The sequence below is a fragment of the Carassius gibelio genome, chromosome A18 (genome assembly GCF_023724105.1).
Source record: "Carassius gibelio isolate Cgi1373 ecotype wild population from Czech Republic chromosome A18, carGib1.2-hapl.c, whole genome shotgun sequence".
Lineage (NCBI taxonomy): Eukaryota > Metazoa > Chordata > Actinopteri > Cypriniformes > Cyprinidae > Carassius > Carassius gibelio.
The window spans coordinates 30422201-30446700 of record NC_068388.1 but is presented as its reverse complement, the minus strand read 5'-3'; the positions used below and the strand labels follow the sequence as shown (position 1 = coordinate 30446700).

The following is a 24500-nucleotide window of genomic DNA, read 5'->3' as shown; positions in this document are numbered from 1 at the left end:
CGTATGAATTTACATCTGCAAGATGTAGTTTTAAGGCTGTTTGCTCATCTGCAATACGTCTATTGGACGTCTCCTTTTAGCAGTGTTTGGAAGGTTACTTTGGAAATGTAATAGGTTACAGATTACAAGTTACCCTGTTTAAAATGTTATAGTAGTATAACTTTTTCAATTACTTTATTAAAGTAATGTAACTAATTACTTTTGAGTACTTTTAGATTACTTTTCTAAATTTGTGAAAATTAAATAATAATAAATAAAAACATATACATCAACTCAAATACAGTTATCTAATAAGCATGTGTCATTCCTGTATAATAAACTCCTGAAACATTGGAGTTTTTTTAAACTGCTGTCTCTTTGCATATGATATGATAGGTAAAATGCATGACGTGACACAGAGCAGTTCTAGAAATTATGTTTATGTGCTCATGTACTCCTATATTGAGGCGGCAGAGGCTGACAACACTGCAAGCTTCAGTAGGCCTATTTGTATTAAATGAAACTGCATGTTTTTGCCATTAATTTACAGGAAGGGCGGACTGGGAAAAAAAAAAAAAAATCTGTTAAAATTCTGGAAATTATTAGGGCGTATGTCTCAGAATAGTCAGTGCAATTTGGGAAAGAAATCAGTGAAATCTGTATGTGGATGTGTGTAAATATTCAAATGTAATTGCCTTTGTAATCGTTAAAAATTTCATGAGTAACTTTAATTTAATTACTAGTTTTTTCTTCGTAACTGTAACTAATTACAGTTACATTCATTTTGTAATTAAATTACGTAATGCTGTTACATGTAACTAGTTACTCCCCAACACTGCCTTTTAGATGTCAGATAGATGTCAATTAGATGTCTTTTAGATGTTTATGATTTAGAAGGTATATAAAACTGACATCTGAAAGGCGTATGTCAGACGTTTGTAGATGGCAGATGCTTTCCAGATCAACAGTTCTTTAACAGACATCTTGCAGACGTAAGTGTGCTATCTGGGTAGTACCCTCCCCTGTCTACAACGTCACCGGGCCTCGTCCCGATCGGCCTGACGGAAAGTACGGCATGGCTCGTAACTCCCAAACGGTTGGTCGCAGAGCCACGTGCCTTATGTCACCGGAATCCTTGGCTCGAGCCGAACGAGACGCAGGTCTCAGATTGGCCCGTCGCTCTGACGAAATTTTCGGGTATTTTGGATTTTGTCGAAAACCTTCTTTTGCAACCTGGCGCCAGGTATTTGGCCCAGTCCCACCCAAATCAGCACAGAAAGCTTCTCTGGAGTCTGAGTGTCAATAATCATCCAAAAATAGAGGAAATTTCCATTCACCTTGGCGAGGGGACCTCAAAACGTGCTAAGGTGGCGTGTCCGAGGTGGCTCCAATGGCTATAACTCCAGGAAGGAGTGAGATCCCTTCACCCAAATCGGCACACCTGTGCAGGGGCTCAGTCCGAGGCCAGGTGAAAAAGGGCGCGGCGACAGGCCACTAGGTGTCGCTGTAAGCGACAACAAAATTAATACGAATCGAAAAAAAGGACAACCAAACAACATGGAGACAGTTACAGCTAGGCTGCAGTCAGTCCAATCTACTTTCAAAGTAAGGTCTGCGCTATGTTCGAACTAAACTACCCACCAGGGTCCGATTTTTCAAGAGCGCAAGTGACTTTGTTTCACAGGCGCACAACACATATCTCGCATGTGACAGAACTCCCCATTCTGAAACGAAAATAAATAAAAAACTGTAAAAACCTCTTCTGCTTTGTTTCACCAACAATTTCAGGGGAGAGCGCGAACGCAGTCCCCCACTACCATAAATTATGCAGTCGAGATTCCCGCATTTGGGGAATTCGCAGGGGTCAGCATGGCCGGAGTGCAATGGACAAGCCTCGTCCTGGGTGAACCGCCTTCTTGATCATGGTGTCTCCCCTGCCAGGTAAGTATGAAGGCCCAGGCGGTCAGCCAGAGGTGTGATTTGCATCTCTACCATCCTCACCAATGGTTAGCCCTCCGCCCCCCCCTCCAGGAAAGGAAGGACGGGTGCCTTCCGTTACTGGCCTGGAAACTGCCAAGCTCATGGGCCGGTGCTTCCCAACGCCAGTTTTAGATGACTCTCTTTAAACAAACACACCTGATTCGATGCGTCACCTCGTCTGTGAAAGACTTCAAGACCTCAGGTGGGTGCATCGTTAGTGGAAGAGTCCAAGACCCCAGGTGGACACATCAGGAAAAAAGTTTGCAATAAACCACAGCATCTGCAATGGCAGCTCTCATTCCTTGTTCTGCTATTCGACACAATAAATGGCAATCCCCAAAAAGGGAAAGCACACCGTTCCTGGAGACACTGCAATACCAGGCCGATGCATGGAGTGGACGGAGCAAGCCCCGGCTCCAGCTCCGTGATCTAAAAATCCATTTAATATGTAGTCCCCGGATGGGGGACGTATCAGATATTAAACTGATAAGAACAGATACTACACTTGATCTTAGCCAAAAGGCCGAGAAGCGATGCTGCTAAGACGCAGCAGGGAGGAAGCCGGACACGGCGATGCCCATCTCGGCTTTGGTAAGTTTTGGGAGACCTAAAAACGCTGGGGGATGGTACCCTGATAGCACACATACATCTAGGAGACGTCTATTTGACGTATGAATTTACATCTGCAAGATGTAGTTTTAAGGCTGTTTGCTCATCTGCAATACGTCTATTGGACGTCTCCTTTTAGCAGTGTTTGGAAGGTTACTTTGGAAATGTAATAGGTTACAGATTACAAGTTACCCTGTTTAAAATGTTATAGTAGTATAACTTTTTCAATTACTTTATTAAAGTAATGTAACTAATTACTTTTGAGTACTTTTAGATTACTTTTCTAAATTTGTGAAAATTAAATAATAATAAATAAAAACATATACATCAACTCAAATACAGTTATCTAATAAGCATGTGTCATTCCTGTATAATAAACTCCTGAAACATTGGAGTTTTTTTAAACTGCTGTCTCTTTGCATATGATATGATAGGTAAAATGCATGACGTGACACAGAGCAGTTCTAGAAATTATGTTTATGTGCTCATGTACTCCTATATTGAGGCGGCAGAGGCTGACAACACTGCAAGCTTCAGTAGGCCTATTTGTATTAAATGAAACTGCATGTTTTTGCCATTAATTTACAGGAAGGGCGGACTGGGAAAAAAAAAAAAAAATCTGTTAAAATTCTGGAAATTATTAGGGCGTATGTCTCAGAATAGTCAGTGCAATTTGGGAAAGAAATCAGTGAAATCTGTATGTGGATGTGTGTAAATATTCAAATGTAATTGCCTTTGTAATCGTTAAAAATTTCATGAGTAACTTTAATTTAATTACTAGTTTTTTCTTCGTAACTGTAACTAATTACAGTTACATTCATTTTGTAATTAAATTACGTAATGCTGTTACATGTAACTAGTTACTCCCCAACACTGCCTTTTAGATGTCAGATAGATGTCAATTAGATGTCTTTTAGATGTTTATGATTTAGAAGGTATATAAAACTGACATCTGAAAGGCGTATGTCAGACGTTTGTAGATGGCAGATGCTTTCCAGATCAACAGTTCTTTAACAGACATCTTGCAGACGTAAGTGTGCTATCTGGGTAGTACCCTCCCCTGTCTACAACGTCACCGGGCCTCGTCCCGATCGGCCTGACGGAAAGTACGGCATGGCTCGTAACTCCCAAACGGTTGGTCGCAGAGCCACGTGCCTTATGTCACCGGAATCCTTGGCTCGAGCCGAACGAGACGCAGGTCTCAGATTGGCCCGTCGCTCTGACGAAATTTTCGGGTATTTTGGATTTTGTCGAAAACCTTCTTTTGCAACCTGGCGCCAGGTATTTGGCCCAGTCCCACCCAAATCAGCACAGAAAGCTTCTCTGGAGTCTGAGTGTCAATAATCATCCAAAAATAGAGGAAATTTCCATTCACCTTGGCGAGGGGACCTCAAAACGTGCTAAGGTGGCGTGTCCGAGGTGGCTCGAATGGCTATAACTCCAGGAAGGAGTGAGATCCCTTCACCCAAATCGGCACACCTGTGCAGGGGCTCAGTCCGAGGCCAGGTGAAAAAGGGCGCGGCGACAGGCCACTAGGTGTCGCTGTAAGCGACAACAAAATTAATACGAATCGAAAAAAAGGACAACCAAACAACATGGAGACAGTTACAGCTAGGCTGCAGTCAGTCCAATCTACTTTCAAAGTAAGGTCTGCGCTATGTTCGAACTAAACTACCCACCAGGGTCCGATTTTTCAAGAGCGCAAGTGACTTTGTTTCACAAGCGCACAACACATATCTCGCATGTGACAGAACTCCCCATTCTGAAACGAAAATAAATAAAAAACTGTAAAAACCTCTTCTGCTTTGTTTCACCAACAATTTCAGGGGAGAGCGCGAACGCAGTCCCCCACTACCATAAATTATGCAGTCGAGATTCCCGCATTTGGGGAATTCGCAGGGGTCAGCATGGCCGGAGTGCAATGGACAAGCCTCGTCCTGGGTGAACCGCCTTCTTGATCATGGTGTCTCCCCTGCCAGGTAAGTATGAAGGCCCAGGCGGTCAGCCAGAGGTGTGATTTGCATCTCTACCATCCTCACCAACGGTTAGCCCTCCGCCCCCCCCTCCAGGAAAGGAAGGACGGGTGCCTTCCGTTACTGGCCTGGAAACTGCCAAGCTCATGGGCCGGTGCTTCCCAACGCCAGTTTTAGATGACTCTCTTTAAACAAACACACCTGATTCGATGCGTCACCTCGTCTGTGAAAGACTTCAAGACCTCAGGTGGGTGCATCGTTAGTGGAAGAGTCCAAGACCCCAGGTGGACACATCAGGAAAAAAGTTTGCAATAAACCACAGCATCTGCAATGGCAGCTCTCATTCCTTGTTCTGCTATTCGACACAATAAATGGCAATCCCCAAAAAGGGAAAGCACACCGTTCCTGGAGACACTGCAATACCAGGCCGATGCATGGAGTGGACGGAGCAAGCCCCGGCTCCAGCTCCGTGATCTAAAAATCCATTTAATATGTAGTCCCCGGATGGGGGACGTATCAGATATTAAACTGATAAGAACAGATACTACACTTGATCTTAGCCAAAAGGCCGAGAAGCGATGCTGCTAAGACGCAGCAGGGAGGAAGCCGGACACGGCGATGCCCATCTCGGCTTTGGTAAGTTTTGGGAGACCTAAAAACGCTGGGGGATGGTACCCTGATAGCACACATACATCTAGGAGACGTCTATTTGACGTATGAATTTACATCTGCAAGATGTAGTTTTAAGGCTGTTTGCTCATCTGCAATACGTCTATTGGACGTCTCCTTTTAGCAGTGTTTGGAAGGTTACTTTGGAAATGTAATAGGTTACAGATTACAAGTTACCCTGTTTAAAATGTTATAGTAGTATAACTTTTTCAATTACTTTATTAAAGTAATGTAACTAATTACTTTTGAGTACTTTTAGATTACTTTTCTAAATTTGTGAAAATTAAATAATAATAAATAAAAACATATACATCAACTCAAATACAGTTATCTAATAAGCATGTGTCATTCCTGTATAATAAACTCCTGAAACATTGGAGTTTTTTTAAACTGCTGTCTCTTTGCATATGATATGATAGGTAAAATGCATGACGTGACACAGAGCAGTTCTAGAAATTATGTTTATGTGCTCATGTACTCCTATATTGAGGCGGCAGAGGCTGACAACACTGCAAGCTTCAGTAGGCCTATTTGTATTAAATGAAACTGCATGTTTTTGCCATTAATTTACAGGAAGGGCGGACTGGGAAAAAAAAAAAAAAATCTGTTAAAATTCTGGAAATTATTAGGGCGTATGTCTCAGAATAGTCAGTGCAATTTGGGAAAGAAATCAGTGAAATCTGTATGTGGATGTGTGTAAATATTCAAATGTAATTGCCTTTGTAATCGTTAAAAATTTCATGAGTAACTTTAATTTAATTACTAGTTTTTTCTTCGTAACTGTAACTAATTACAGTTACATTCATTTTGTAATTAAATTACGTAATGCTGTTACATGTAACTAGTTACTCCCCAACACTGCCTTTTAGATGTCAGATAGATGTCAATTAGATGTCTTTTAGATGTTTATGATTTAGAAGGTATATAAAACTGACATCTGAAAGGCGTATGTCAGACGTTTGTAGATGGCAGATGCTTTCCAGATCAACAGTTCTTTAACAGACATCTTGCAGACGTAAGTGTGCTATCTGGGTAGTACCCTCCCCTGTCTACAACGTCACCGGGCCTCGTCCCGATCGGCCTGACGGAAAGTACGGCATGGCTCGTAACTCCCAAACGGTTGGTCGCAGAGCCACGTGCCTTATGTCACCGGAATCCTTGGCTCGAGCCGAACGAGACGCAGGTCTCAGATTGGCCCGTCGCTCTGACGAAATTTTCGGGTATTTTGGATTTTGTCGAAAACCTTCTTTTGCAACCTGGCGCCAGGTATTTGGCCCAGTCCCACCCAAATCAGCACAGAAAGCTTCTCTGGAGTCTGAGTGTCAATAATCATCCAAAAATAGAGGAAATTTCCATTCACCTTGGCGAGGGGACCTCAAAACGTGCTAAGGTGGCGTGTCCGAGGTGGCTCCAATGGCTATAACTCCAGGAAGGAGTGAGATCCCTTCACCCAAATCGGCACACCTGTGCAGGGGCTCAGTCCGAGGCCAGGTGAAAAGGGACGCGGCGACAGGCCACTAGGTGGCGCCGTAAGCTGAAAAATAGGGAAAATGTAATGTAAATGGACAATCAAACAAAGATGAAAACACCTGCAACACTGCGGGATGGTAGTACCCTCCCCTGTCTGCAACGTCACCGGGCCTTGTCCCGATCGGCCTGACGGTGGAACTGCAGCGACGGAAAGTACGGCATCGCTCGTAACTCCCAAACGGTTGGTCGCAGAGCCACGTGCCTTATGTCACCGGAATCCTTGGCTCGAGCCGAACGAGACGCAGGTCTCAGATTGGCCCGTCGCTCTGACGAAATTTTCGGGTATTTTGGATTTTGTCGAAAACCTTCTTTTGCAACCTGGCGCCAGGTATTTGGCCCAGTCCCACCCAAATCAGCACAGAAAGCTTCTCTGGAGTCTGACTGTCAATAATCATCCAAAAAAATAGGAAATTTCCATTCACCTTGGCGAGGGGACCTCAAAACGTGCTAAGGTGGCGTGTCCGAGGTGGCTCGAATGGCTATAACTCCAGGAAGGAGTGAGATCCCTTCACCCAAATCGGCACACCTGTGCAGGGGCTCAGTCCGAGGCCAGGTGAAAAAGGGCGCGGCGACAGGCCACTAGGTGTCGCTGTAAGCGACAACAAAATTAATACGAATCGAAAAAAAGGACAACCAAACAACATGGAGACAGTTACAGCTAGGCTGCAGTCAGTCCAATCTACTTTCAAAGTAAGGTCTGCGCTATGTTCGAACTAAACTACCCACCAGGGTCCGATTTTTCAAGAGCGCAAGTGACTTTGTTTCACAGGCGCACAACACATATCTCGCATGTGACAGAACTCCCCATTCTGAAACGAAAATAAATAAAAAACTGTAAAAACCTCTTCTGCTTTGTTTCACCAACAATTTCAGGGGAGAGCGCGAACGCAGTCCCCCACTACCATAAATTATGCAGTCGAGATTCCCGCATTTGGGGAATTCGCAGGGGTCAGCATGGCCGGAGTGCAATGGACAAGCCTCGTCCTGGGTGAACCGCCTTCTTGATCATGGTGTCTCCCCTGCCAGGTAAGTATGAAGGCCCAGGCGGTCAGCCAGAGGTGTGATTTGCATCTCTACCATCCTCACCAATGGTTAGCCCTCCGCCCCCCCCTCCAGGAAAGGAAGGACGGGTGCCTTCCGTTACTGGCCTGGAAACTGCCAAGCTCATGGGCCGGTGCTTCCCAACGCCAGTTTTAGATGACTCTCTTTAAACAAACACACCTGATTCGATGCGTCACCTCGTCTGTGAAAGACTTCAAGACCTCAGGTGGGTGCATCGTTAGTGGAAGAGTCCAAGACCCCAGGTGGACACATCAGGAAAAAAGTTTGCAATAAACCACAGCATCTGCAATGGCAGCTCTCATTCCTTGTTCTGCTATTCGACACAATAAATGGCAATCCCCAAAAAGGGAAAGCACACCGTTCCTGGAGACACTGCAATACCAGGCCGATGCATGGAGTGGACGGAGCAAGCCCCGGCTCCAGCTCCGTGATCTAAAAATCCATTTAATATGTAGTCCCCGGATGGGGGACGTATCAGATATTAAACTGATAAGAACAGATTTTTCTTTCGAAAAAGTTTTATTGTCACCATTTACATTTTTTCCATTTGCATTTTTTCTTTTTCACACAACATTTTCTTTTTAATCACACATTAAAACAAGCAATATAATATATAATAAATACACATGGTAAAATGAAAGAAAACAATCATTTTTAAAAAGCATTTGATTAAAACCACAGTGTTTTGCTTGTTTTTAAAAGTCCATTATTGAGGTGTGTTTAAAAGGTGCGGTCAGTTCCAAAAGTAAAATACAAATTTTTAAAAAAAGCAAACAAGCCTCGTATATATATGTTAATAAAACCTCTTTCATAATAAAACAATAAAAAACACCAATTAAAAATCATCTATTGTGCAAGACCGGGGGTGAGTCCTTATCAAGTGGGTCATCACCCCACTCTCCAGAACAGGGACATGAGATGCTACTTTATGGACTCAGCGGAGATCCCCTCTCCTCCGGCCCGCTGGCCCGCTGTTCCCGTAGCCAGAGTGGTGAGGGTGCATCTACGGGCGGCCAGGGTCGGTGCCTGCCGGGACCCTCTCCGTGCGACCCCGGCCCCCCCGTCCGAATATCGTCGTCCGGTACCCCTGCAGCATTGATGTTACCTTTAGCTCGCATGCATGGAGGGTTACCGTAACGCGCTTCCCCACCAGCAGGTTTCTGGTGGCCCAGATGGCATCCTTGATGACGTTGAGGGTGAGCCAGAGCGAGGTAAATTTCTGTGCCGTCAAGTCCTTCAAGCCCCGGCCCACCCCAAGGATGGCGAGCTGGTACCCGAACTGGGCCCCACCCGCTGGTAGGCACGGGAAATACAGGGGGCCGGTCTTGGCCCACAGGTCCCGCGCAGTGCTGCACTCCCAGAGCAGGTGGTGGACGGTCTCTGGGGAATTGCAGCCGGACCGCGGGCAGATGGGGTTTTTGGCCATGCCTCTGGAGTGCATAACCGCCCTGACCGGGAGGATCTCATGAGCCACCATCCACGATAAGTCCTTGTGCCTGTTCTGGAGAGCGGGGTGAGCCGCGTTCCGCCAAACTTGTTTGGCCTCACTTGGTGTGAGGCCCGGAACTGGACTCACCGGTTCCCGGTCCTGCACAACAGAGATGAGAGACTTGTGTTGAGTTAAAATGGTGACATCTTCACTCTCTAAAAGGTATTTCTTTAAAAACTTTTTTATAAAACTGTACTCTTTGGGCAAGTTAAAAGACACTGGGGTTTTCAAGTCCACTGGTAAAATTTTCAGTGTTCGTAGGTAAGACCCCATCCAAAATCGCGCCATTGCAGCCGTCTTGTTTTCTTTGGATGGGGTCGTGGCATAACTAATGTGCAGGGCGGTGAAGCGGCTGCCTAAAAACAGGTGGGGGTCTGGGAGGCCTTTTCCACCGTTCTCCGGCCTTTTCTTGATGGTCTCCCTCTTCAGGCGCTCCCACTTGGACCCCCACAGGAAGTAAAACACCGCCCTCTCCAGTTTCCCCAGGAACCACCGAGGGGGGCTAAAAACAGAACAGACAAGTAAAATCAGAGGTAAAATCACAGATTTAAAAATTAAAACCTTGCCTTCCATCGTCATCTGTCTTAGTCCCCAAAACCCCAGTCTTTTCCTAACTTTCCCTAACAAGTCAGTCCAGTTTTCCCGTCCACCCCCGTCTTTATCAAATTTAACGCCTAAAATCTTAAAATCGTTGTCTTTAAAAACCAAATCAAGTCCTCCTGTGTCCACGTCTCCCCACGGCCCGAAGAGCTGGGCCTCGGACTTGTTTCTATTGAGTTTGGCGCCCGAGGCCCGACCGTACCAGTCAGTCAAGTCCAGTGCTCTTCGTATTGATAAAACGTCTGTGGCTAAAAGAGTTACGTCGTCCATATATAAAACACAGGTCGCCGTCAGTCCCCCCGTCCCAGGAACGTCCAGTCCTTTGATCCATTTGTCCCTTCTCAAGATCTGTGCCAGTGGCTCGATGCAAGCCACATACAGAAGAGGAGATAAAGGACATCCCTGACGGACACCACTGTGTATGTTCACAGCTTTGGAAAGATGCCCATTTATTAGAATTTTGCTGACTATTCCCTTGTACAGCAGTCCCACCCAGGCTATAAACCTCTTTGGAAACCCCATTTTCTCCAGAACCTGGAAGAGGTACTGCTGCGAGACTCGATCAAATGCTTTTTCAAAATCTAAATTTAGGACTACTAGCCGAATATTTCTGTCTCTCGCGTAACAGATGGTGTCTCTAATCAGCACTAGGTTGTCTGTTATCTTTCTTCCGGGCACAGAACAAGCTTGATCCGGGTGAATCACGTCCTCTAAAACAGTTGACATGCGTGTTGCTAAAACTTTGCTAAAAAGTTTATAATCGAAATTTAAAAGTGTTATGGGTCTCCAGTTTTTTAAGTCAGTCCGGTCACCTTTTTTGTGAAGTAAAGAAACTATCCCTATTCTAAAACTGTCTGGAAGTCTGTCGAGGGTCTCAAACTCTTTAAAAACTGTCAAAAGCTCTTGTCCTAAAATATCCCAAAATGTTAGATAAAACTCCAGGGGAAGTCCATCCACTCCTGGGGACTTCCCCCTTTTAAAACCTCCAAGAGCTTTTTGGGTTTCTAAAATGTTCAAATCTTGGGCTAAAATCTCATTTTGACAGTCAACCCTTTTCTCAACAAAATTTAAAACTTCTTTTACGGTGTCTGAGTGTACCTTTTTAAAACTATATAAAGCCCCATAAAATTTTTCCACATCCTCTAAAATCTCTTTTGTTGTGTTAACCTCCCTATCCCCTGTTTTAACCCTGGTTAACCCCCCACCCCTTGTTATTATTTTCTTAAAAAAATATCTGGTACACTTTTCCCCTTCTTCAATTTCTCTCTCTTTGCTTCTTAAAAGGACCCCTTTACTTTCTATATTGGCTAAAACTGACATTTCCTTTTTTACATCCTGGATTTCAGTGTTAAAATCAAAACCATTATTTAAAAGATTAAAATACCTTTGTAGTCTTTTTTGCAACCCCAACATGCATTTCTTTTCCCTACTCTTCTTTTCTTTCCCTATCTTTCTAAAAAACTGTCTCGTCCGGTCCTTTACCATCTCCCACCACTGTGCACGTGTATCATAAAAGTCTTGGAGGGTCTGCCATTGGCTGAACTGTTCCCTATATTCTAAAATTACATTCTTGTCTTCCAACAGGGAACAGTTCAGCTTCCACAGCCCTCCCCCTACCGTCATACCCATGGGCAGTGAAAGGGTGCAAGACAGCATCATGTGATCAGAGAAAAAAAGGGGGGTTAATGTAGCATCGGTTGGCGGGCAGTCCCTTGTAAACACGTAGTCGATTCGAGAGGCTTTGGTACCGTCACCACTGAACCAGGTGAAGCCCTCCTCTCTTTGATGCAAAATTTTAAAACAGTCGACTAAATTAAAATCTCTGACTAAACCCTGCAATAAAACCGACGTTTTGTCCACTCTGAAATCCTCCCCTACCCTTTTCCTGTCTGTTTTAGATAAAACACAATTAAAATCCCCTGCTACCATTAGGGGAGCCCTACCTAGCATGTGGGGTTGCAAGTCTTCTAAAAGCTCATATCTTTCGTTCTTTTCCGTAAAACCATATACATTAAGAACATTAAAATCCCTGTCTAAAAAGGTCAGATTTACTAAAAGTGCCCGGCCTTGCCTCACCACAGTGCTGCCCTTCACCAAGATGTTAGGATTATTAATTAAAACCGCAACTCCGTCGTTTTTGTTAAAATTTGATCCGCTCCATATGGAGGCTCCTGCGGACCATAGCTCTTCCATTTTTGTGTACCTAGTTAAAAAGGGCAGAGAACACTCTTGTAATAAAAACAAATCTGACTTAAAAGATTTTAAAAGGGACAAAATACTCTGTGCTCTAATGGTGGACCTCACACTTCTGACATTGATAGTAGAGATGGTGAGGGCCATGAGCAGTAGGGTAAAAAAGGTATGAGGCATTTAAAACAGAAGACAATAAAAAGACTACAAAAATATGATTAAAATCATGTTACATCTTGTAGCATTTGTCTTTCCTTTTCCCCAGATGAGCTGAGGTCAGGAGGGCAAATGCCTGTCGCTTCAGAGGCCACAGAGGGAACCTCTTGTGGCTCCTTTGGCGTTGATGCTGTTAGCTTAATGTGCAAAAAGGAAACCTCATTTGGGGACTCTAGGGGCCACATGCGCTCCAGATCTACCGAGTCGGAACTATCGAGCTTATATGCTGCCCTAGATTTTTTCTCCTCCGTTACAATCAGAGGAGACCCCGCAGGCCTTTTTTGCACCTGAGCATTAGGGAGTGAACACTGTGTCTCACTCCCGGTGGATTCTTCCACCCCATCCGAAACTGTTACCAGTGACTCTTCCTCACTTTCCTCTCCTTCCATTACCATTTCCTGTTCCGTTGCCTCCGCCCCTGTGGCCGCCCCACTTCCTCCTTCCTGCCCAATCCCTGAGGCCGGCTGGGAATTTGAAATTCCCGCCAAAACCTCAGGGACCGCCTCCTCTCTCCTTTGTTCCTTTGTTTGTTGCCCATGTGGGGCGGCCATTTTTAGCTTGTTGGCAAAACTTTTAGGGCAGTCTCTGTAGAGATGGTTTGTTTCTCCACAAAGATTGCACCGTCTGCCATTGGTACAGTCATCAAAACTGTGACCAATTTCTCTACACTTCCCACAGATTAACTCTTGGCATGCTTCAGCTAGATGACCAAACCTTGCACACTTTCTGCAGAGTTTGGGCATTCCTTGATAATGTATGTAGCCTCTGTACTCTCCGAGCACAATCATGGAAGGCAGATGCTTCAGGCCCTGGTAGCCCCCAGCGTCTTCCCATTGTTTAATGGGAATTCGCCAGGAGCATGTCCAAATGCCATCTTCATCTAACACTTTGACAGGCTGGCCTCGAACAGTGCAAAATCTACCCAACCAAACACAAATATCATCTCCAGTCACGGTTTCATTGAACATCCTGACAATCACAGTTTTAAGTGTGTTATCAGAAAGTTTCTCAACAGTGAACATGGAGAACTGATTCAAACCTTTGCCAAAAGTCATTAAGTAGGGAAGCGGTTTTAAAACTAACATCAAATCCTTTGTTCAAGGGCAGAGTCATCAAACAATTCAGGTCGTCACATTTAAAAGCTAGGGTCTTTTGGATCAGCTTCCTGGAAAAGTCCATACGGGACATTCCCAGGAGCTTCCCCTCACCCTGCCTGAATAAAAAACGCACGCTGTGGTGCCTCCGCACGCCGGCACGGGCAGCCGACATGATGGAGGCACCAACAGCCTAAAAACTTAAAACAACAATAAATACAACAATAAATAACAAAATAAATAATTAAAAGACCTCACCTTAAAACTTGTTGGAGCCCGAAGCAGCAGAGTTCAATATACCTCTCAAAGTTGTGTGACTCAAGATATGAAACGATCTCGAGTCAGGAAACCTCCAAGAGGCGATCGCAGTCTCAACCGTCCGACAAGATACTTGATCTTAGCCAAAAGGCCGAGAAGCGATGCTGCTAAGACGCAGCAGGGAGGAAGCCGGACACGGCGATGCCCATCTCGGCTTTGGTAAGTTTTGGGAGACCTAAAAACGCTGGGGGATGGTACCCTGATAGCACACATACATCTAGGAGACGTCTATTTGACGTATGAATTTACATCTGCAAGATGTAGTTTTAAGGCTGTTTGCTCATCTGCAATACGTCTATTGGACGTCTCCTTTTAGCAGTGTTTGGAAGGTTACTTTGGAAATGTAATAGGTTACAGATTACAAGTTACCCTGTTTAAAATGTTATAGTAGTATAACTTTTTCAATTACTTTATTAAAGTAATGTAACTAATTACTTTTGAGTACTTTTAGATTACTTTTCTAAATTTGTGAAAATTAAATAATAATAAATAAAAACATATACATCAACTCAAATACAGTTATCTAATAAGCATGTGTCATTCCTGTATAATAAACTCCTGAAACATTGGAGTTTTTTTAAACTGCTGTCTCTTTGCATATGATATGATAGGTAAAATGCATGACGTGACACAGAGCAGTTCTAGAAATTATGTTTATGTGCTCATGTACTCCTATATTGAGGCGGCAGAGGCTGACAACACTGCAAGCTTCAGTAGGCCTATTTGTATTAAATGAAACTGCATGTTTTTGCCATTAATTTACAGGAAGGGCGGACTGGGAAAAAAAAAAAAAAATCTGTTAAAATTCTGGAAATTATTAGGGCGTATGTCTCAGAATAGTCAGTGCAATTTGGGAAAGAAATCAGTGAAATCTGTATGTGGATGTGTGTAAATATTCAAATGTAATTGCCTTTGTAATCGTTAAAAATTTCATGAGTAACTTTAATTTAATTACTAGTTTTTTCTTCGTAACTGTAACTAATTACAGTTACATTCATTTTGTAATTAAATTACGTAATGCTGTTACATGTAACTAGTTACTCCCCAACACTGCCTTTTAGATGTCAGATAGATGTCAATTAGATGTCTTTTAGATGTTTATGATTTAGAAGGTATATAAAACTGACATCTGAAAGGCGTATGTCAGACGTTTGTAGATGGCAGATGCTTTCCAGATCAACAGTTCTTTAACAGACATCTTGCAGACGTAAGTGTGCTATCTGGGTAGTACCCTCCCCTGTCTACAACGTCACCGGGCCTCGTCCCGATCGGCCTGACGGAAAGTACGGCATGGCTCGTAACTCCCAAACGGTTGGTCGCAGAGCCACGTGCCTTATGTCACCGGAATCCTTGGCTCGAGCCGAACGAGACGCAGGTCTCAGATTGGCCCGTCGCTCTGACGAAATTTTCGGGTATTTTGGATTTTGTCGAAAACCTTCTTTTGCAACCTGGCGCCAGGTATTTGGCCCAGTCCCACCCAAATCAGCACAGAAAGCTTCTCTGGAGTCTGAGTGTCAATAATCATCCAAAAATAGAGGAAATTTCCATTCACCTTGGCGAGGGGACCTCAAAACGTGCTAAGGTGGCGTGTCCGAGGTGGCTCCAATGGCTATAACTCCAGGAAGGAGTGAGATCCCTTCACCCAAATCGGCACACCTGTGCAGGGGCTCAGTCCGAGGCCAGGTGAAAAAGGGCGCGGCGACAGGCCACTAGGTGTCGCTGTAAGCGACAACAAAATTAATACGAATCGAAAAAAAGGACAACCAAACAACATGGAGACAGTTACAGCTAGGCTGCAGTCAGTCCAATCTACTTTCAAAGTAAGGTCTGCGCTATGTTCGAACTAAACTACCCACCAGGGTCCGATTTTTCAAGAGCGCAAGTGACTTTGTTTCACAGGCGCACAACACATATCTCGCATGTGACAGAACTCCCCATTCTGAAACGAAAATAAATAAAAAACTGTAAAAACCTCTTCTGCTTTGTTTCACCAACAATTTCAGGGGAGAGCGCGAACGCAGTCCCCCACTACCATAAATTATGCAGTCGAGATTCCCGCATTTGGGGAATTCGCAGGGGTCAGCATGGCCGGAGTGCAATGGACAAGCCTCGTCCTGGGTGAACCGCCTTCTTGATCATGGTGTCTCCCCTGCCAGGTAAGTATGAAGGCCCAGGCGGTCAGCCAGAGGTGTGATTTGCATCTCTACCATCCTCACCAATGGTTAGCCCTCCGCCCCCCCCTCCAGGAAAGGAAGGACGGGTGCCTTCCGTTACTGGCCTGGAAACTGCCAAGCTCATGGGCCGGTGCTTCCCAACGCCAGTTTTAGATGACTCTCTTTAAACAAACACACCTGATTCGATGCGTCACCTCGTCTGTGAAAGACTTCAAGACCTCAGGTGGGTGCATCGTTAGTGGAAGAGTCCAAGACCCCAGGTGGACACATCAGGAAAAAAGTTTGCAATAAACCACAGCATCTGCAATGGCAGCTCTCATTCCTTGTTCTGCTATTCGACACAATAAATGGCAATCCCCAAAAAGGGAAAGCACACCGTTCCTGGAGACACTGCAATACCAGGCCGATGCATGGAGTGGACGGAGCAAGCCCCGGCTCCAGCTCCGTGATCTAAAAATCCATTTAATATGTAGTCCCCGGATGGGGGACGTATCAGATATTAAACTGATAAGAACAGATACTACACTTGATCTTAGCCAAAAGGCCGAGAAGCGATGCTGCTAAGACGCAGCAGGGAGGAAGCCGGACACGGCGATGCCCATCTCGGCTTTGGTAAGTTTTGGGAGACCTAAAAACGCTGGGGGATGGTACCCTGATAGCACACATACATCTAGGAGACGTCTATTTGACGTATGAATTTACATCTGCAAGATGTAGTTTTAAGGCTGTTTGCTCATCTGCAATACGTCTATTGGACGTCTCCTTTTAGCAGTGTTTGGAAGGTTACTTTGGAAATGTAATAGGTTACAGATTACAAGTTACCCTGTTTAAAATGTTATAGTAGTATAACTTTTTCAATTACTTTATTAAAGTAATGTAACTAATTACTTTTGAGTACTTTTAGATTACTTTTCTAAATTTGTGAAAATTAAATAATAATAAATAAAAACATATACATCAACTCAAATACAGTTATCTAATAAGCATGTGTCATTCCTGTATAATAAACTCCTGAAACATTGGAGTTTTTTTAAACTGCTGTCTCTTTGCATATGATATGATAGGTAAAATGCATGACGTGACACAGAGCAGTTCTAGAAATTATGTTTATGTGCTCATGTACTCCTATATTGAGGCGGCAGAGGCTGACAACACTGCAAGCTTCAGTAGGCCTATTTGTATTAAATGAAACTGCATGTTTTTGCCATTAATTTACAGGAAGGGCGGACTGGGAAAAAAAAAAAAAAATCTGTTAAAATTCTGGAAATTATTAGGGCGTATGTCTCAGAATAGTCAGTGCAATTTGGGAAAGAAATCAGTGAAATCTGTATGTGGATGTGTGTAAATATTCAAATGTAATTGCCTTTGTAATCGTTAAAAATTTCATGAGTAACTTTAATTTAATTACTAGTTTTTTCTTCGTAACTGTAACTAATTACAGTTACATTCATTTTGTAATTAAATTACGTAATGCTGTTACATGTAACTAGTTACTCCCCAACACTGCCTTTTAGATGTCAGATAGATGTCAATTAGATGTCTTTTAGATGTTTATGATTTAGAAGGTATATAAAACTGACATCTGAAAGGCGTATGTCAGACGTTTGTAGATGGCAGATGCTTTCCAGATCAACAGTTCTTTAACAGACATCTTGCAGACGTAAGTGTGCTATCTGGGTAGTACCCTCCCCTGTCTACAACGTCACCGGGCCTCGTCCCGATCGGCCTGACGGAAAGTACGGCATGGCTCGTAACTCCCAAACGGTTGGTCGCAGAGCCACGTGCCTTATGTCACCGGAATCCTTGGCTCGAGCCGAACGAGACGCAGGTCTCAGATTGGCCCGTCGCTCTGACGAAATTTTCGGGTATTTTGGATTTTGTCGAAAACCTTCTTTTGCAACCTGGCGCCAGGTATTTGGCCCAGTCCCACCCAAATCAGCACAGAAAGCTTCTCTGGAGTCTGAGTGTCAATAATCATCCAAAAATAGAGGAAATTTCCATTCACCTTGGCGAGGGGACCTCAAAACGTGCTAAGGTGGCGTGTCCGAGGTGGCTCGAATGGCTATAACTCCAGGAAGGAGTGAGATCCCTTCACCCAAATCGGCACACCTGTGCAGGGGCTCAGTCCGAGGCCAGGTGAAAAAGGGCGCGGCGACAGGCCACTAGGTGTCGCTGTAAGCGACAACAAAATTAATACGAATCGAAAAAAAGGACAACCAAACAACATGGAGACAGTTACAGCTAGGCTGCAGTCAGTCCAATCTACTTTCAAAGTAAGGTCTGCGCTATGTTCGAACTAAACTACCCACCAGGGTCCGATTTTTCAAGAGCGCAAGTGACTTTGTTTCACAAGCGCACAACACATATCTCGCATGTGACAGAACTCCCCATTCTGAAACGAAAATAAATAAAAAACTGTAAAAACCTCTTCTGCTTTGTTTCACCAACAATTTCAGGGGAGAGCGCGAACGCAGTCCCCCACTACCATAAATTATGCAGTCGAGATTCCCGCATTTGGGGAATTCGCAGGGGTCAGCATGGCCGGAGTGCAATGGACAAGCCTCGTCCTGGGTGAACCGCCTTCTTGATCATGGTGTCTCCCCTGCCAGGTAAGTATGAAGGCCCAGGCGGTCAGCCAGAGGTGTGATTTGCATCTCTACCATCCTCACCAACGGTTAGCCCTCCGCCCCCCCCTCCAGGAAAGGAAGGACGGGTGCCTTCCGTTACTGGCCTGGAAACTGCCAAGCTCATGGGCCGGTGCTTCCCAACGCCAGTTTTAGATGACTCTCTTTAAACAAACACACCTGATTCGATGCGTCACCTCGTCTGTGAAAGACTTCAAGACCTCAGGTGGGTGCATCGTTAGTGGAAGAGTCCAAGACCCCAGGTGGACACATCAGGAAAAAAGTTTGCAATAAACCACAGCATCTGCAATGGCAGCTCTCATTCCTTGTTCTGCTATTCGACACAATAAATGGCAATCCCCAAAAAGGGAAAGCACACCGTTCCTGGAGACACTGCAATACCAGGCCGATGCATGGAGTGGACGGAGCAAGCCCCGGCTCCAGCTCCGTGATCTAAAAATCCATTTAATATGTAGTCCCCGGATGGGGGACGTATCAGATATTAAACTGATAAGAACAGATACTACACTTGATCTTAGCCAAAAGGCCGAGAAGCGATGCTGCTAAGACGCAGCAGGGAGGAAGCCGGACACGGCGATGCCCATCTCGGCTTTGGTAAGTTTTGGGAGACCTAAAAACGCTGGGGGATGGTACCCTGATAGCACACATACATCTAGGAGACGTCTATTTGACGTATGAATTTACATCTGCAAGATGTAGTTTTAAGGCTGTTTGCTCATCTGCAATACGTCTATTGGACGTCTCCTTTTAGCAGTGTTTGGAAGGTTACTTTGGAAATGTAATAGGTTACAGATTACAAGTTACCCTGTTTAAAATGTTATAGTAGTATAACTTTTTCAATTACTTTATTAAAGTAATGTAACTAATTACTTTTGAGTACTTTTAGATTACTTTTCTAAATTTGTGAAAATTAAATAATAATAAATAAAAACATATACATCAACTCAAATACAGTTATCTAATAAGCATGTGTCATTCCTGTATAATAAACTCCTGAAACATTGGAGTTTTTTTAAACTGCTGTCTCTTTGCATATGATATGATAGGTAAAATGCATGACGTGACACAGAGCAGTTCTAGAAATTATGTTTATGTGCTCATGTACTCCTATATTGAGGCGGCAGAGGCTGACAACACTGCAAGCTTCAGTAGGCCTATTTGTATTAAATGAAACTGCATGTTTTTGCCATTAATTTACAGGAAGGGCGGACTGGGAAAAAAAAAAAAAAATCTGTTAAAATTCTGGAAATTATTAGGGCGTATGTCTCAGAATAGTCAGTGCAATTTGGGAAAGAAATCAGTGAAATCTGTATGTGGATGTGTGTAAATATTCAAATGTAATTGCCTTTGTAATCGTTAAAAATTTCATGAGTAACTTTAATTTAATTACTAGTTTTTTCTTCGTAACTGTAACTAATTACAGTTACATTCATTTTGTAATTAAATTACGTAATGCTGTTACATGTAACTAGTTACTCCCCAACACTGCCTTTTAGATGTCAGATAGATGTCAATTAGATGTCTTTTAGATGTTTATGATTTAGAAGGTATATAAAACTGACATCTGAAAGGCGTATGTCAGACGTTTGTAGATGGCAGATGCTTTCCAGATCAACAGTTCTTTAACAGACATCTTGCAGACGTAAGTGTGCTATCTGGGTAGTACCCTCCCCTGTCTACAACGTCACCGGGCCTCGTCCCGATCGGCCTGACGGAAAGTACGGCATGGCTCGTAACTCCCAAACGGTTGGTCGCAGAGCCACGTGCCTTATGTCACCGGAATCCTTGGCTCGAGCCGAACGAGACGCAGGTCTCAGATTGGCCCGTCGCTCTGACGAAATTTTCGGGTATTTTGGATTTTGTCGAAAACCTTCTTTTGCAACCTGGCGCCAGGTATTTGGCCCAGTCCCACCCAAATCAGCACAGAAAGCTTCTCTGGAGTCTGAGTGTCAATAATCATCCAAAAATAGAGGAAATTTCCATTCACCTTGGCGAGGGGACCTCAAAACGTGCTAAGGTGGCGTGTCCGAGGTGGCTCCAATGGCTATAACTCCAGGAAGGAGTGAGATCCCTTCACCCAAATCGGCACACCTGTGCAGGGGCTCAGTCCGAGGCCAGGTGAAAAGGGACGCGGCGACAGGCCACTAGGTGGCGCCGTAAGCTGAAAAATAGGGAAAATGTAATGTAAATGGACAATCAAACAAAGATGAAAACACCTGCAACACTGCGGGATGGTAGTACCCTCCCCTGTCTGCAACGTCACCGGGCCTTGTCCCGATCGGCCTGACGGTGGAACTGCAGCGACGGAAAGTACGGCATCGCTCGTAACTCCCAAACGGTTGGTCGCAGAGCCACGTGCCTTATGTCACCGGAATCCTTGGCTCGAGCCGAACGAGACGCAGGTCTCAGATTGGCCCGTCGCTCTGACGAAATTTTCGGGTATTTTGGATTTTGTCGAAAACCTTCTTTTGCAACCTGGCGCCAGGTATTTGGCCCAGTCCCACCCAAATCAGCACAGAAAGCTTCTCTGGAGTCTGACTGTCAATAATCATCCAAAAAAATAGGAAATTTCCATTCACCTTGGCGAGGGGACCTCAAAACGTGCTAAGGTGGCGTGTCCGAGGTGGCTCGAATGGCTATAACTCCAGGAAGGAGTGAGATCCCTTCACCCAAATCGGCACACCTGTGCAGGGGCTCAGTCCGAGGCCAGGTGAAAAAGGGCGCGGCGACAGGCCACTAGGTGTCGCTGTAAGCGACAACAAAATTAATACGAATCGAAAAAAAGGACAACCAAACAACATGGAGACAGTTACAGCTAGGCTGCAGTCAGTCCAATCTACTTTCAAAGTAAGGTCTGCGCTATGTTCGAACTAAACTACCCACCAGGGTCCGATTTTTCAAGAGCGCAAGTGACTTTGTTTCACAGGCGCACAACACATATCTCGCATGTGACAGAACTCCCCATTCTGAAACGAAAATAAATAAAAAACTGTAAAAACCTCTTCTGCTTTGTTTCACCAACAATTTCAGGGGAGAGCGCGAACGCAGTCCCCCACTACCATAAATTATGCAGTCGAGATTCCCGCATTTGGGGAATTCGCAGGGGTCAGCATGGCCGGAGTGCAATGGACAAGCCTCGTCCTGGGTGAACCGCCTTCTTGATCATGGTGTCTCCCCTGCCAGGTAAGTATGAAGGCCCAGGCGGTCAGCCAGAGGTGTGATTTGCATCTCTACCATCCTCACCAATGGTTAGCCCTCCGCCCCCCCCTCCAGGAAAGGAAGGACGGGTGCCTTCCGTTACTGGCCTGGAAACTGCCAAGCTCATGGGCCGGTGCTTCCCAACGCCAGTTTTAGATGACTCTCTTTAAACAAACACACCTGATTCGATGCGTCACCTCGTCTGTGAAAGACTTCAAGACCTCAGGTGGGTGCATCGTTAGTGGAAGAGTCCAAGACCCCAGGTGGACACATCAGGAAAAAAGTTTGCAATAAACCACAGCATCTGCAATGGCAGCTCTCATTCCTTGTTCTGCTATTCGACACAATAAATGGCAATCCCCAAAAAGGGAAAGCACACCGTTCCTGGAGACACTGCAATACCAGGCCGATGCATGGAGTGGACGGAGCAAGCCCCGGCTCCAGCTCCGTGATCTAAAAATCCATTTAATATGTAGTCCCCGGATGGGGGACGTATCAGATATTAAACTGATAAGAACAGATTTTTCTTTCGAAAAAGTTTTATTGTCACCATTTACATTTTTTCCATTTGCATTTTTTCTTTTTCACACAACATTTTCTTTTTAATCACACATTAAAACAAGCAATATAATATATAATAAATACACATGGTAAAATGAAAGAAAACAATCATTTTTAAAAAGCATTTGATTAAAACCACAGTGTTTTGCTTGTTTTTAAAAGTCCATTATTGAGGTGTGTTTAAAAGGTGCGGTCAGTTCCAAAAGTAAAATACAAATTTTTAAAAAAAGCAAACAAGCCTCGTATATATATGTTAATAAAACCTCTTTCATAATAAAACAATAAAAAACACCAATTAAAAATCATCTATTGTGCAAGACCGGGGGTGAGTCCTTATCAAGTGGGTCATCACCCCACTCTCCAGAACAGGGACATGAGATGCTACTTTATGGACTCAGCGGAGATCCCCTCTCCTCCGGCCCGCTGGCCCGCTGTTCCCGTAGCCAGAGTGGTGAGGGTGCATCTACGGGCGGCCAGGGTCGGTGCCTGCCGGGACCCTCTCCGTGCGACCCCGGCCCCCCCGTCCGAATATCGTCGTCCGGTACCCCTGCAGCATTGATGTTACCTTTAGCTCGCATGCATGGAGGGTTACCGTAACGCGCTTCCCCACCAGCAGGTTTCTGGTGGCCCAGATGGCATCCTTGATGACGTTGAGGGTGAGCCAGAGCGAGGTAAATTTCTGTGCCGTCAAGTCCTTCAAGCCCCGGCCCACCCCAAGGATGGCGAGCTGGTACCCGAACTGGGCCCCACCCGCTGGTAGGCACGGGAAATACAGGGGGCCGGTCTTGGCCCACAGGTCCCGCGCAGTGCTGCACTCCCAGAGCAGGTGGTGGACGGTCTCCGGGGAATTGCAGCCGGACCGCGGGCAGATGGGGTTTTTGGCCATGCCTCTGGAGTGCATAACCGCCCTGACCGGGAGGATCTCATGAGCCACCATCCACGATAAGTCCTTGTGCCTGTTCTGGAGAGCGGGGTGAGCCGCGTTCCGCCAAACTTGTTTGGCCTCACTTGGTGTGAGGCCCGGAACTGGACTCACCGGTTCCCGGTCCTGCACAACAGAGATGAGAGACTTGTGTTGAGTTAAAATGGTGACATCTTCACTCTCTAAAAGGTATTTCTTTAAAAACTTTTTTATAAAACTGTACTCTTTGGGCAAGTTAAAAGACACTGGGGTTTTCAAGTCCACTGGTAAAATTTTCAGTGTTCGTAGGTAAGACCCCATCCAAAATCGCGCCATTGCAGCCGTCTTGTTTTCTTTGGATGGGGTCGTGGCATAACTAATGTGCAGGGCGGTGAAGCGGCTGCCTAAAAACAGGTGGGGGTCTGGGAGGCCTTTTCCACCGTTCTCCGGCCTTTTCTTGATGGTCTCCCTCTTCAGGCGCTCCCACTTGGACCCCCACAGGAAGTAAAACACCGCCCTCTCCAGTTTCCCCAGGAACCACCGAGGGGGGCTAAAAACAGAACAGACAAGTAAAATCAGAGGTAAAATCACAGATTTAAAAATTAAAACCTTGCCTTCCATCGTCATCTGTCTTAGTCCCCAAAACCCCAGTCTTTTCCTAACTTTCCCTAACAAGTCAGTCCAGTTTTCCCGTCCACCCCCGTCTTTATCAAATTTAACGCCTAAAATCTTAAAATCGTTGTCTTTAAAAACCAAATCAAGTCCTCCTGTGTCCACGTCTCCCCACGGCCCGAAGAGCTGGGCCTCGGACTTGTTTCTATTGAGTTTGGCGCCCGAGGCCCGACCGTACCAGTCAGTCAAGTCCAGTGCTCTTCGTATTGATAAAACGTCTGCGGCTAAAAGAGTTACGTCTTCCATATATAAAACACAGGTCGCCGTCAGTCCCCCCGTCCCAGGAACGTCCAGTCCTTTGATCCATTTGTCCCTTCTCAAGATCTGTGCCAGTGGCTCGATGCAAGCCACATACAGAAGAGGAGATAAAGGACATCCCTGACGGACACCACTGTGTATGTTCACAGCTTTGGAAAGATGCCCATTTATTAGAATTTTGCTGACTATTCCCTTGTACAGCAGTCCCACCCAGGCTATAAACCTCTTTGGAAACCCCAATTTCTCCAGAACCTGGAAGAGGTACTGCTGCGAGACTCGATCAAATGCTTTTTCAAAATCTAAATTTAGGACTACTAGCCGAATATTTCTGTCTCTCGCGTAACAGATGGCGTCTCTAATCAGCACTAGGTTGTCTGTTATC

General features: G+C 45.0%; 1 protein-coding gene, 10 non-coding genes and 2 pseudogenes across 11 annotated transcripts; all 13 read right to left on the bottom strand.

The window, feature by feature from the left end:
* Positions 1-1762: 1762 nt before the first annotated feature.
* Positions 1763-21124, bottom strand: LOC127934617 (uncharacterized). Its single transcript, XM_052532112.1, has 4 exons — positions 21108-21124; positions 11963-12094; positions 7163-9793; positions 1763-6744 (listed from the first exon to the last, which is right to left on the bottom strand). Exons 2-3 carry the CDS (start codon positions 12082-12084, stop codon positions 8806-8808), a joined length of 1110 nt encoding a protein of 369 aa, XP_052388072.1. The 5' UTR covers positions 12085-12094; positions 21108-21124; the 3' UTR covers positions 1763-6744; positions 7163-8805.
* Positions 1765-1928, bottom strand: LOC127934775 (U1 spliceosomal RNA). Its single transcript, XR_008147888.1, has one exon. It is a non-coding gene; the product is annotated as a U1 spliceosomal RNA (small nuclear RNA).
* On the bottom strand, positions 2304-2494 carry LOC127934781 (U2 spliceosomal RNA). Its single transcript, XR_008147894.1, has one exon. It is a non-coding gene; the product is annotated as a U2 spliceosomal RNA (small nuclear RNA).
* On the bottom strand, positions 4392-4555 carry LOC127934774 (U1 spliceosomal RNA). Its single transcript, XR_008147887.1, has one exon. It is a non-coding gene; the product is annotated as a U1 spliceosomal RNA (small nuclear RNA).
* Positions 4931-5121, bottom strand: LOC127934780 (U2 spliceosomal RNA). The gene has a single exon (XR_008147893.1). It is a non-coding gene; the product is annotated as a U2 spliceosomal RNA (small nuclear RNA).
* Positions 7611-7774, bottom strand: LOC127934773 (U1 spliceosomal RNA). The gene has a single exon (XR_008147886.1). It is a non-coding gene; the product is annotated as a U1 spliceosomal RNA (small nuclear RNA).
* Positions 8150-8323, bottom strand: LOC127934786 (uncharacterized; annotated as a pseudogene).
* Positions 15710-15873, bottom strand: LOC127934772 (U1 spliceosomal RNA). The gene has a single exon (XR_008147885.1). It is a non-coding gene; the product is annotated as a U1 spliceosomal RNA (small nuclear RNA).
* On the bottom strand, positions 16249-16439 carry LOC127934779 (U2 spliceosomal RNA). The gene has a single exon (XR_008147892.1). It is a non-coding gene; the product is annotated as a U2 spliceosomal RNA (small nuclear RNA).
* Positions 18337-18500, bottom strand: LOC127934771 (U1 spliceosomal RNA). Its single transcript, XR_008147884.1, has one exon. It is a non-coding gene; the product is annotated as a U1 spliceosomal RNA (small nuclear RNA).
* LOC127934778 (U2 spliceosomal RNA) lies at positions 18876-19066 on the bottom strand. The gene has a single exon (XR_008147891.1). It is a non-coding gene; the product is annotated as a U2 spliceosomal RNA (small nuclear RNA).
* Positions 21125-21555: 431 nt separating the features above from the next.
* On the bottom strand, positions 21556-21719 carry LOC127934770 (U1 spliceosomal RNA). The gene has a single exon (XR_008147883.1). It is a non-coding gene; the product is annotated as a U1 spliceosomal RNA (small nuclear RNA).
* A 375-nt stretch (positions 21720-22094) lies between these two features.
* Positions 22095-22268, bottom strand: LOC127934785 (uncharacterized; annotated as a pseudogene).
* Between the last annotated feature and the right edge of the window lie 2232 nt (positions 22269-24500).